This window comes from Coregonus clupeaformis, chromosome 15 (genome assembly GCF_020615455.1).
Source record: "Coregonus clupeaformis isolate EN_2021a chromosome 15, ASM2061545v1, whole genome shotgun sequence".
In the NCBI taxonomy this organism is placed as follows: Eukaryota; Metazoa; Chordata; class Actinopteri; order Salmoniformes; family Salmonidae; genus Coregonus; species Coregonus clupeaformis.
The window spans coordinates 61801735-61814418 of record NC_059206.1 but is presented as its reverse complement, the minus strand read 5'-3'; the positions used below and the strand labels follow the sequence as shown (position 1 = coordinate 61814418).

At 43.4% G+C, this 12684-nt stretch overlaps 1 protein-coding gene across 2 annotated transcripts in view; it reads right to left on the bottom strand.

The window, feature by feature from the left end:
- Positions 1 to 6999: 6999 nt before the first annotated feature.
- The window catches only part of LOC121582906 (immunoglobulin superfamily DCC subclass member 4-like), a 59502-nt gene continuing 53817 nt past the window's right edge, over positions 7000 to 12684 (bottom strand). The window contains exons 18-21 of one of the 2 annotated variants that reach the window (XM_045225268.1): positions 11451 to 11688; positions 11182 to 11310; positions 9671 to 9910; positions 7000 to 9460 (exon numbers count right to left, since the gene is read on the bottom strand). In XM_045225268.1, coding sequence (XP_045081203.1) covers positions 8780 to 9460; positions 9671 to 9910; positions 11182 to 11310; positions 11451 to 11688 — 1288 coding nt within the window. In that variant the 3' untranslated portion in view covers positions 7000 to 8779. Of the gene's footprint in view, positions 9911 to 11181; positions 11311 to 11450; positions 11689 to 12684 lie in introns of both variants that reach the window. The other variant, XM_045225267.1, reaches the window with a different exon arrangement.

Here is a 12684-nt window from a genome sequence, read left to right as displayed (position 1 = left end):
TACCAGCAAGTCTTTTCCCTAGGCTTTTAACCATTGCTTTATCCTTAAAAAAAGCAAATTTGGCAACGATTGGGCGCTCATATTTCTGTCCTCTTTTTCCGAAACGGTGTACACGTTCGAGTTGGATTTTATCGACAGCCTCGAGTGGGATTTGTAGCGCTGTATGCAGGAAGTCCTTCATAATATTCTCTGTTATTTCTCCCTCCTTTTCCTAAATACCCGTAGCCACTGGCTTGGTGCGCGGAGCAGGAACGGGCCGGGCCGGACTGGGAACACGCACCACTGGCTTGGTACGAGGAACAGGAACAGGCTGGGCCGGACTGGGAACACGCACCACTGGCTTGGTGCGAGGAGCAGGAACAGGCCGGACTGGGAACACGCACCACTGGCTTGGTGCGGGGAGCAGGAACAGGCCGGACTGGCGACACGCACCACTAGGTTGGTGCGGGGAGCAGGAACAGGCCGGGCCAGACTGGGAACACGCACCACTGGCTTGGTGCGAGGAGCAGGAACGGGCCGTACCGGGCTGACGACACGCACCACTGGCTTGGTGCGGGGAGCAGGAACGGGCCGGACCGGACTGGGAACACGCACCACTGGCTTGGAGCGGGGAGCAGGACTGGGTTCCTTTATTAACCCCCGCTCCTTCTGCTGCCTAACCAGCTCCTCTCTCCATGCCTCTACTTCCTCCTTCTCCCTATGAGCCTCCTGCAGTGCCTCCTCTTGACTGGATCTCTCCCGCTCTATTCTATCTATCAGCCCCCGTAATGTGGTGGCCTCCTCTCTTACCCTGCAGATCCTTCTCTCTCTCTCGGCACTCCTCCTCCAGTGAGGACTCCTCCTGGAGCCCCCACGAGTTAGGGAACAGAAACTCATCGTCGTCGTCATCCTCCGACTCCTCCGTATAGAACTGTTCCCACTCTTCTTCCCATGGTTGTAGGGAATCAATCTGGAAACCCATCGGGTGCAGTGGTAGGGGCTCTTCTCTCTCGCTCCCCGACCACCCCTTTAGCCCCCCCCCAAAATGTTTTATTGGGGCTGCTTCTCGGGCCTCCTCTTCGGCCGGCTTCTGTGTTGTCGTTGCTCCTCTCCTGCCTGGGCTTCCTTCTTCGCCCAGGGTGCTTTTCCCGCAAATATCTCCTCCCAAGACCAAATCTTCCCCACCTGTGTCCAGGGTGTTTGCTCCTGGGCACGCTGCTTGGTCCGTGTTTGGTGGGATCTTCTGTCACGTTCGTTTAAGGACGGGTCAGACCAAGGCGCAGCGTGAAATGCGTACATGTTTATTACAACGATTAACACACTAACAAAACAACAAACCAACGAAACGTGAAGTCCAAAGGCTGAACACAAAACTAGCCTAAACACGGAACAAGATCCCACAACCTATGAATGCCAATAGGCTGCCTAAGTATGCTCCCCAATCAGAGACAACGAGCGACAGCTGCCTCTGATTGGGAAACACACCCGGCCAAACATAGAACTACAACCTAGATCACAAACATAGAAAATACAACATAGAACATTCACACCCTGACTCAACATATAAGAATCCCCTGAGTCAGGGCGTGACAAGGATGGAGCTAGCATGCCATGTTTTTTTTTTACTCATACAAAGCTGTTCAATTTAGTCTATTCAAACAGACCCCATTTAAAAGGAAACAAGCACTCAATAACATTCTGAGAACCAAATGTTTCTTAGAGCTTGGTGAGAGCGTGGTTGTCCTATGGTTATTTTGAATGTCAAATTTGAATACTGTGGGAATTTGAATACTTCAGCATAACGTTTCTTACAGGCTTCCTCATGATTCTATTTAAAGTAATGTTCTCAAAACGTTCAGAGAACCTTAAGAAACAATGTTCTTCTGTGGGAATTTCAGTACTTCAGTATAATGTTTTCTGCAGGTTTCCTCATTGTTCTATTTAAAGTCATGTTCTCAGAACATTAAGAAAACTTTCCATAAAAACCACAAGAAAACAGTAAAGTTCAAAGAACTTTCTAAGAATGTTATTTAAAAACATACATTCCATTCTCAGTGTCAACAAAACTCTCTCTATCCTCTATCTTGTTAAGTGTGTTCAGGTGTGTTGGCCGCGCCCGTTGATGCCACACCTGATCTTATGTGCTAGCTGGGCACTGACACCGGTTACACAGAGAACAGAGAACCAAGAACAGTCAAGGCAGAGCTCTCCATGTCCATAAGTATCCATGCATGGTTGTTCATGGGTGACTGTAATATTAGTGAAACATCAAGACCAAAGATTATCAGAAGGTGGTCAACGAAGGGTTAGAAACAGTCAGACAAATCTTTGCTCAGTTATCCTAATCTCTTTATTAAGATGTTGTAGTAGTTTGCTCAGACATCTTGAGTTGCTGTGAGTTTGACAAGTTCACAGATGGTAACACAGTGTGGATAAACTTCTAAAAAAACAAGATTACTTCTCATCCATGTCCACCACTTTGACCAGCCATATGTACACTGAGTATACAAAACATGCTCTTTCCATGAGTTAGACTGACCAGGTGAATCCAGGTGAAAGCTATGATCTCCTATTGATGTCACTTGTTAAATCCACTTCAATCAGTGTAGATGAAGGGGAGGAGACAGGTTAAAGAAGGAATTTTAAGACTTGAGACAATTGAGACATGGATTGTGTATGGGTGCCATTCAGAGGGTGAATGGGCAAGACAAAATATTTAAGTGCCTTTGAACAGGGTATGGTAGTAGGTGCCAGGCGCACTGGTTTGAGTGTGTCAAGAACTGCAATGCTGCTGTTTTTTTTTCACGATCAACAGTTTCCTATGTGTATCAAGAATAGTCCACCACCCAAAGGACATCCAGCCAAAAGGGGTGCAACTCAATAATAGGATGGTGATCCTAATGTTTTGTACACTCAGCGGTGTTACAGCCACCTCCAAAACGAAAGGTTTCATCAGGGATTTATGGCTCCAAACATCCTCTCATTTTTAAAGACCAAGTTAAATTGCACTTCATGACATTTTTGAGACTGACAGTCTGAAGTTGCCATGGCCCCAACTTCCATAACACTTTAATAAAACCAATGCTGGAATGCATAAAAAGGGGAAGACATATTACTGTGCAAAGCTGATGCCAACAGGGAAGGGGCCATGTGTATTGATGGACAGGTGTTCAGCAGTGGACAGGTGTGTTAATCAGCGATGATGGCTGAGACGACACTGTGTGAGAGCGAGAGAAGAGCATCAGAGCACTGCCCGACGTACGTAATGTAGCACCGACTAGACACCGTCTACTGCCTCTCTCACGCAGTGATACCACCGGCAACATGTTATTCCTACTTTTACAATGCAAACGCTTTTTCAAGACACTGCACACATACACATATGAAGATAATATAAGTGCTAATTCACAAGAAGTGCTCCAACAACAAGAGTTGATGATGATATCGCAAGTGAGTATGACGTGAAAGAGGTTGCATACATACGACACAATCAAAATCATGTACTGTAAAAAAAGACTGCAGAGTTCAGCTGGTGGCACAAGACCAGGGTCTCTATGCTTGGACATTCTGGATAAAGCACATTTCAGCTGGTTAAGAAGTAGAAGAAGAAGAATGCACAAATGTGACATCACTGGACAAGGTAGCTCACCACAAAGCACCAGAGAGGACACAGAGCCAGAATACATTGTTTCGATTATTATTATTGTTTTACAAAACTAAAAGCAAAATAATATATGCCATTTTGCAGAAACTTTTATCCAAATCTGTGTATCAGCGTTTGTTTGGTGTTTTTCAGGAGGACAAGTGGTGAGGTTTTTTTTGACCACCAATGACATGCTTCAGAGTCGGGTATACTGTACATGCTGGCATGTTCCTCTACAGTTTTATGCAAAGACAGGCCACCTGAGTAGAGAACAGTAAAGACCAGTATTCTACAGAAATGTCTGCACTGAGAGGTAAGACCTGCAGGGAGACATTCCTCTTCAACAATCAATCACAGCTCCACAACTCCACTCTTCTTGGCACTGATATCACAGGGGTTTCCCTGCACTACTTTCCCTAACCTCACCCCTACTTGCCTTCACCCTCCTCCCCTTACCTCCCTGTCCTGCACCTGCATCCACTCACCACTCAAGGGTTTATGCTTAGAGTCAAAAAGAAATCCACTACAACAAGTGATATTTCCAGCTGAGGTAAGACAAGACAATCAGTGTAATGTATTACGTAATCTTCTGCAAGCTTGGCTCCCACAAAAGGATTCTCATAAACATAATTTCTTTATTCGTAATGATTTTCATTAAATGAACAATTAACCAACAAAATGAGGTATTCTATTGATAAAACTTCTATAAAAAAGATAGGATCCCGCTATTGAACTAATGTGCATATTTGATCAAATTAGAGCAAGATATTACTACATTGAGCATCATATCTGCTTACTCTGGGCAAAGATGCTTACACTAAGGAACACTATGTACTGTAAGATATTTAGTTAGAAGGAAATAGTAAAAATAACTAACTGAACTTCTTCAGTGAGAGCACACATTCCTTATGCTGGAGGCGGTTTTATGTCTTCAATGTTGGCTGTTTTCAACAGACCACACAAAGCCGCTGCAATAGGTGCCCCTTGAGTAAGAGTTTGAAACCGAGCTAAGATTGACACTACAAGATGTGTATATTAAAAACAGACGCTTCAGTAGAAATGTGAGTAAAGAACATGTAACACCTTCTCTAATGTTACAAAGATACAATATGCTGTATGCTTGTGATATTATAATTAGCTGTAAACAATCACCTTCTCACAGCTACACTCAGTCTAAAATAGATATTGGTAGTTATACTGTACACTCAGTCCTACTAAATATTGTATTGGGTGGACACTTTCATCAAAATGTAACTGACTAAATAAACCTGAATGAGTTAATCAGAGCACAATGATCCATTTCTAAAAGGAATTTTGTGTCCATAATGACTGGACTAATTGTATAGATTATAGATGGACTGAGAAAGTTTTCCTGAAGATCATGCTGCAGAGGAACAAAGTGCTGATCTATTGTTCCCAATAGACCAGAAGGATATGTCTTGAGAAAAAAAAGCCAGAACAAGTGCATGTAGTGTACGCAACTGAGAATTTATGGGGTTTTCAATGCATTTAAGGGTTGTCAGATGAGAACACAAAATGGACATTATTTTGCTTAGAGAAAGTTTGAGCATGCCTGATCCTGAGTGAGGTCTGTTCAAAGTATAAAACTGGAATGCTTTAGTTATGAGGATCTTCTATATGCCTCTGAGTTCTAGCACCTATCTAGACTAGCTGAGGCCTCATTCTCCTGACAGACCATAAGACTCAATGTCTTGGGCCACGTTTACAACAGGCCCAGTATACCTGTGTAGTCTTTGATATAGGTATACTATAATTTAGACAAAAAGCCTCACACAAAGTATGACGAGATATTCTTGTCCTTGTGTGGAGAGACTATTTTGAATAAAAAAATATTTTGTTAGGGTACACAAAGGTAAGTGTAAGAAATGTAAGCGTCCATAAAAAGTTTAAATAATCCTTGTTTAAAAATGCTATAAAGGAAGAAATTAAAACATGATGGTAATACGAAATAGAGTATCAGTGTTTGTCAGAAGGATTATTTACAGTGCCAATATAAAGTCTACACCCCCCTGAACTGTTTTCACATTTTGTTGCGTTACAAAGTGGGATTGAAGTAGATTTAATTGTATTTATCTTGTCATTGATCTACACAAAATACTCCATAATGTGAAAGTGAAAAGAAAATGGTATGTTTATAAATTAATAAAAATTAAATAACTAAAATATAGTTGTTGCATAAGTATTCACCCCCTTTGTTTAGGCAAGCCTAAAGTAGTTCAGAAGTAAAATTTGTCTTAACAAATCACATAATAAGTTATATGGACTCGCTCTGTGTGAAATAATAGGGGTTGACATACTTTTTGTAAGGTAGGACACATGGAAATTAATCCAAGTTATGAATTTCAAGCACAGATTCAACTACAAAGACCAGGTGTGCTTTTGGAAAGCCTCATAAAAAAAGGCAGTGATTGGTAGATGGGTAACAATAACAAATCAGACATTGAATATCTCTTTAAGCAAAGTCAATAATTATGCTGTGGATGATGTATTAAATCACCCAGAGACATCAAAGACGCAGTCTTCCTTCTGAACTGAGCTGCAGGACAGGAAGGAAACTGCTTAGGGATGTCACCATTAGGTCATAAGGTGATTTTAAAACAGTTACAGAGTTCAATGGATGTGATGGGAGAAAACTGAGGATGGATCAACAACATTGTAGTGACTCCACAATAATGACCTAAATGACAGAGTGAAAAGAAGAATACAAATATACAGAATACAAATATTCCATAACATGCATATGTATGCAACAAGGCACTAAAGTAATACTGCAAAAAAACACGGCAAAATGAATAGACTTTTTGGCCTAAATACAAAGCCTTATGATTGGGCCAAATCCAACACAACACATCACATCACTGAGTAACTGCATGGTGGTGGCTGCATCATGGTATGGGTAAGCTTGCCATCGGCAAAGACTGGGGAGTTTTTCAGGATGAAAAGAAAACGGATGGAGCTAAGCACTGGCAAAATCCTAGGGGAAAACCTGCTTCAGTCTGCTTTACACAAAACACCTGGAGAGGAATTCACCTTTCAGCAGGACAATAACCTATAACACAAAGCCAAATCTACACTGGAGTTGCTTACCAAGAAGACAGTGAATGTTCCTGAGTGGCCAAGTTACAGTTTTGACATAAATCTGCATGAACATTTTTTGGCAAGACTTGAAAGTTGCTGTCTAGCCATGATCCCCAACACCTTGACAGAGCTTGAAGAATTGTAAAAAGAATAATGGGCAAATATTGCACAATACAGGTATGCAAAGCTCTTATGAGATTTACCCAAGAAGACTCACAGCTGTAATCGCTGCCAAAGGTGTTTCTAACATGTATTGACTCAGGAGGGTGAATACCTAATCAAGGTATATTCGTGTTTTATTTTTCATGAATCTTTAAAAAACGTTTTCTTCCACTGAAATTACAGAGTATACAAAAAAGACAATTAGATCAATTTTAATTCCACTTTGTAACGCAACAAAATGTGAAAAAAGTTCAAAGTGGTGTAGACTTTACATGCGGTATTGTGAAAGACCTCAGGCTTGCGAGTGTCAAAAGTACAAAGAAAGACTGGAAATATGGCTGAAAATAGAAGTGGTTTCTAGGTCTATTTCTCTATGAAATTTCCATCCCCCTCTCACCTGCAGAGGGAGGAGCTCAGACACAGCTGAGAAAGGATGAGTGAGATGACATCACAAAGGGTGAGGCCTCCTGATGGAGGCTTGTTCATTTGTAGTAGGTCTAGTAACAGGCTACCATATAGTAGGCCTGGTAACTAAACTGCTGCATTATTTACCTAAGGTGAAAAGTGATTTGAGGTAATTGGTAAATAAAAAATGTTTTTCTGCTCCCATCCAAAGTAGATGTAACATTGGGGGGAGTGACGACAGTTGGAAACCCAGATCTAATGGAACAACTGATTAAGAGGAAAAGGGCAATAAACAGAGATCTGAGACAGGCCGTTATGTACCATACGTGTCATTTCCTGTAGGTCTGCTAAATGACTAAAATGGAAATGTAAAATGTAAATGTAATACACATTGATGTACACAGAAAGAAGAGGATAGGCAGTTATTCATGAAAGTATTGAATCAAACAGTTAAAAAACGGATTCTAAAAGTTGCACCTATCTGCACGACACTATTAAAATCACCAACAAACCATCCTGTAAAGAAATGAGGTAGTGCTGTTGACTGGGAGCAAAACCAAGAGACCACTGCTATAAGATTACAGTACACGTCTCATCTAGTCCTCCCCCCAAAATAATGCAACCTATATCAACTACATGTACTGTATGCGGTTCCTTCATATTTTCTTCAATTGCCTCATTTATTTTCCTTTTTCTTCATTTTCAACATATTTGTCCTATTTTTATTGAATATAATCATCTATATAAATATACAGAGGTTAAAAATGCGCCTAAAATATTAGGCACCTGAGACCCACAAGCTCCAGTCAGGGAATGTGTGTGTGTGTGTGTGTGTGTTTGCATTTGTGTGTGTGTGGATCCTGAGACAGCAGGAGGTTGGAGAGAGAGACAGGAGGTCTGCACTCTCAGAGTGTGTAAATATAAGGCTTCTTTCCTGGTGCTGGGGCAGGCAGCATCCATACAGTGAAGCCAATAGGAACAGCTCAGTCATTTGAAAGGAGCCAGGGTGAGAGTGAAAGGGCCACATGGTCATGGTTCTGCTCTATCTTCATCCGTGGTGCTGAATCAAGAGCCTCTCCACCATAATCAGTTAACCAAAGGTCGGTCCTGATGTACCACACACCCACGCTCATTCTCAGAGTCCAACAGGTCCAACAGGTCAAGGCTTATGAAAAAAGGAATAGCCTCCTTTCTACAATATGCTTCCGTCGTCGTACGTCTGTAATAGGAGCCTGTAGCAAAGTACAGAGTAAGGCCAGACTAACATACTGCTGCTATGCAACAAAATGAATACCCATACATACTAGCACTAAAAATATATACTGTATATATACACATATAAAACAATGGATTCAAAGTACCTATAAAACCGAGCCAGGAAGAAGAAAATCAGATACTGAGGCGCTTTTAAAAAAATCCTTTGATTCATCATGGATGAGAAAAAGAAAGAATTCCAACTAGTCTTGGTGTGGGGGTTTGTTTCTCCTCTTGCTAAGGGCACAGGTAGCTGTGCGCTGCTGAGTTAGAGTGGACAAGGCCGGCGCTGACAAAAGGAGAGGGGGACGGGGGAGCAGGGCAGTGTCTGGAGTCCCCGTTCCCCAGGGTCTCCTGCCCCGGCCGCAGGGGCTTGGTGGAGTGGAAGCCGTTGGTTAGCCCCATTCCTGGGTGCCGCCCCACATCTACAGTCAGTTGGACTGCCACGCCCATCATGCCCCCAACCATGCCCTCTGGCTGCCCATTGTGATTGGACACTGGCTCCAGGACAGGGCCGGATGGGACCTTGGGCAGGGGTTGTGTCTCTAGGGACTCCTCCCCTTGTGATGGACGTTGTGGTGCCTGGGCAGGCTGTCTGACTGGCTCCCCTGGATGTTGTGGTGCCTGGGCAGGCTGTCTGACTGGCTCCCCTGGATGTTGTGGTGCCTTGGCAGGCTGTCTGACTGGCTCCCCTAGATGTTGTGGTGCCTGGGCAGGCTGTCTGACTGGCTCCCCTGGATGTTGTGGTGCCTGGGCAGGCTGTCTGACTGGCTCCCCTGGATGTTGTGGTGCCTGGGCAGGCTGTCTGACTGGCTCCCCTGGATGTTGTGGTGCCTTGGCAGGCTGTCTGACTGGCTCCCCTAGATGTTGTGGTGCCTGGGCAGGCTGTCTGACTGGCTCCCCTGGATATTGTGGTTCCTGGGCAGGCTGTCTGACTGGCTCCCCTGGATGTTGTGGTGCCTTGGCAGGCTGTCTGACTGGCTCCCCTGGATGTTGTGGTGCCTGGGCAGGCTGTCTGACTGGCTCCCCTGGATGTTGTGGTGCCTGGGCAGGCTGTCTGACTGGCTCCCCTAGATGTTGTGGTGCCTGGGCAGGCTGTCTGACTGGCTCCCCTGGATATTGTGGTTCCTGGGCAGGCTGTCTGACTGGCTCTCGTGGATGTTGTGGTGCCTGGGCAGGCTGTCTGACTGGGGAGTAAGATGCCTCGGACAGTGAGGGCCCCCTGGTGGCCTGAGAGTCCTCCTCCCCGTCACTCTGCGCCTCCTGCTGCTCCTTCTCCAGGTCGGACAGCTCAGAGTGAACTATTACCTCTGCCTCCACCTGGTTACTGCTGCACAGGGAGGAGCCCAGTCGGTCCTCAGGGTCGCCCTGAAACACACCACACACACACACACACACACACAGTTAGCAGACATTTCATTCTTTAATTTCATACAGTCAGCCCATGTAACAGTGGAGTCCTACAAGGCAGTGTGTTTTTACTCCTGTTGTTCTGTATTAACATACAACTGTAAATGACCTTACAGCAGTGGTGTCAATCATAACAGAAAGGCAGCCATAATACAATATAACACAGTCATTATTTCTTGCTATGCTATCCAGCTTTCTGAACTGCATACCATTGTCTAAATTAAATCATTGAGAATACGATTTAAATGTCACCAGCAAAATAGAGCAGTGGTGGTATGTGGCGTGACTGCAAAATAAATTAGGGATTCATTATAGATTAATTATAGCTCTCCACTCCCACACTTTTGAAGGGTATGAGAGCGCCTTAACAGTGGCAGAGTAATTCATTTATCAGATGCATGATCAAGCGGCTCATTTAGTTTTCAGCCAGAGTGTCACGTTCTAATTAGCTATACGTCATCCTGATACCTCGTTCACTGTTTATTTATTTATTTATTTTATTTTTATTTTTTTGGGGGGATGGATCAGCTTAATATTGCAGATAGATTGTATCTTCTATCAATGTAATTGTCTGCATCACTTCCAATCCCCCATGTTTATTTTTATTTTTTATATATATATTCCCCTTTATTACTTTTCAACCCCACCATCCTTTCCCTACTTGGAGTAAATTAGTGAACAACAACGCCCAGGCCTCTACTTCCGGTCTATACTTACTATCTACACCTTATGGACAGAGTTAATTTTACAATAATTCTATATCTATCTATATATATATATATATATATATATATATATATATTTATTTATTTTTTTGCTCCTGAACTTCTTCTACTCTCAACCTCTCCGATCATTTTCATGATGTCCATCCGGTTTGCTTCTAAATGCCATATCTTTCTAACTGTGCTCTTTCCCAAAAGCTCCCAACATACAACCTATATACTTATTATGGACACAGTATGCTTACATTATTAGCTATCTTTGTTATTATTTGTTGTTATTTGTTATTAGTCCCTCGTTCACTGTTTCATTACTTCCTGTTCAGCTTTCACACAAACCACTCTACCTCCACACCAACTCTCTCTTACTGCTCTTCTACACGCACACTCGCACACACACACAAACTACGCTCACACACAAACCACTCTCTACCCCATCTACCTCTTATTCTTTTACACACGCACACAAACACACAAATACACACATACACACAAACTCTGCTCACATACCTTGCCATTCTCTGTTTTGGCCATGTCCAGAGTTCCATTGTTGAGAGTTGGAGAGTCCTCTGTGATGGTATCCCTGTATCTGGTGATCCGGTTGGCCCAGTTACGACTAACTGACCCATTCCAAGCAGCCTGGAGAATGACAAAGTCAGAAGAAAAACACGACTGAACCAAACGAAGACAACCGGTTCCTCACTTACACAAGTAACCTTGAAAAGTACTATATTTGTCACACTAAGTGCTGCATTTGTAGTTGTGTCCTGACTACTCACCTTGAGCTCAGCTCCTAGGGCATCGTCCCCTACTCCTACATTACCCATGAGGCTGTGCTCCTCAGTGGGCTCTGTGAGGGGTTGGGCGGGGTCATGGTCATGGTCCAGGCTGCCCAGGGGCATCAGGGTCTCTAGCTCATGGCAATCACTGCATTCTGGCACCATGGTGGGTACAGACCTACCCCCACGACGGTACTGTGGGGGCAGAGCTGTGGAGTCCAGCCCCCCAGACACCTCTCTGGTTACACAGCACAGAGGAGGGACACTGGTTAGGGGTTAGGGTTAACTCACTGCACATGGTCTCAACTCAGAGCACAGTATAAATACAAGGATGATCATTAAACAATTGTCGTTTTTATAGGAATACTTCAGGATTTTGGCCCTTTATCTACGTCCCCAGAGTCAGATGAACTTGTGGATACCATTTTTATGTCTATGTGTCCAGTATGAAGGAAGTTGGAGGTAGTTTCTCAAGCCAATGCTAACTAGCGTTAGCGCAATGCCTGGAAGTCTATGGGTATATACTAGCATGCTAGCAGATACCCATAGACTTCCAGTCATTGCGCTAACACAAAACCGTCTCTAACTTCCTTCATACTGGACAAAGAGACATAAAAATGTTATCCATGATTTCATCTGCCTCTGGGGAAGTAGATAAAGGAAGGCCTTATTGCCAACATCCCGAAGTATCCCTTTAAAAACAAATATGAGGAATGCATTGTCATAGGCAGTCATTAAAACTATAACAGTAAGATGAACAAAATATTGTCGCACCATCTCAAATTGTGATGGCTAGCTGGATTCACTATAGTACACACTGAAATTCAAACAGTTGAGCTAAACAGACAGTAATAATAATGGTTCCGTATTAATGCAAAATTATTCAAAAATATTCAAATCTGAAATGTCAAATGTGCAGCATGAAGACATGGACCCCCCCTGGGTCTAACACAAAAGTCACCCTAATACTGTAGCTATACAAAACATCTCCAAATCCTCCACTTCTATTTAAATCAGTTTACTGCACACCCTGCCAAACCCAATGCAGGGAAACATGATATTTCATATTCTTTCCTGCTCATTAATCGCACAGCTTCACAATAGACCAAGAGCAGCCATCTGTGGTGCTCTGTCTTTCAGGATACACTCCCCAACATCTGCCTGTCTGTCTCTCTGCAGCTGCAGCTTCACACACACACCTTCCCTTAAATCTTACAATGCCAGTGAAAGCTTA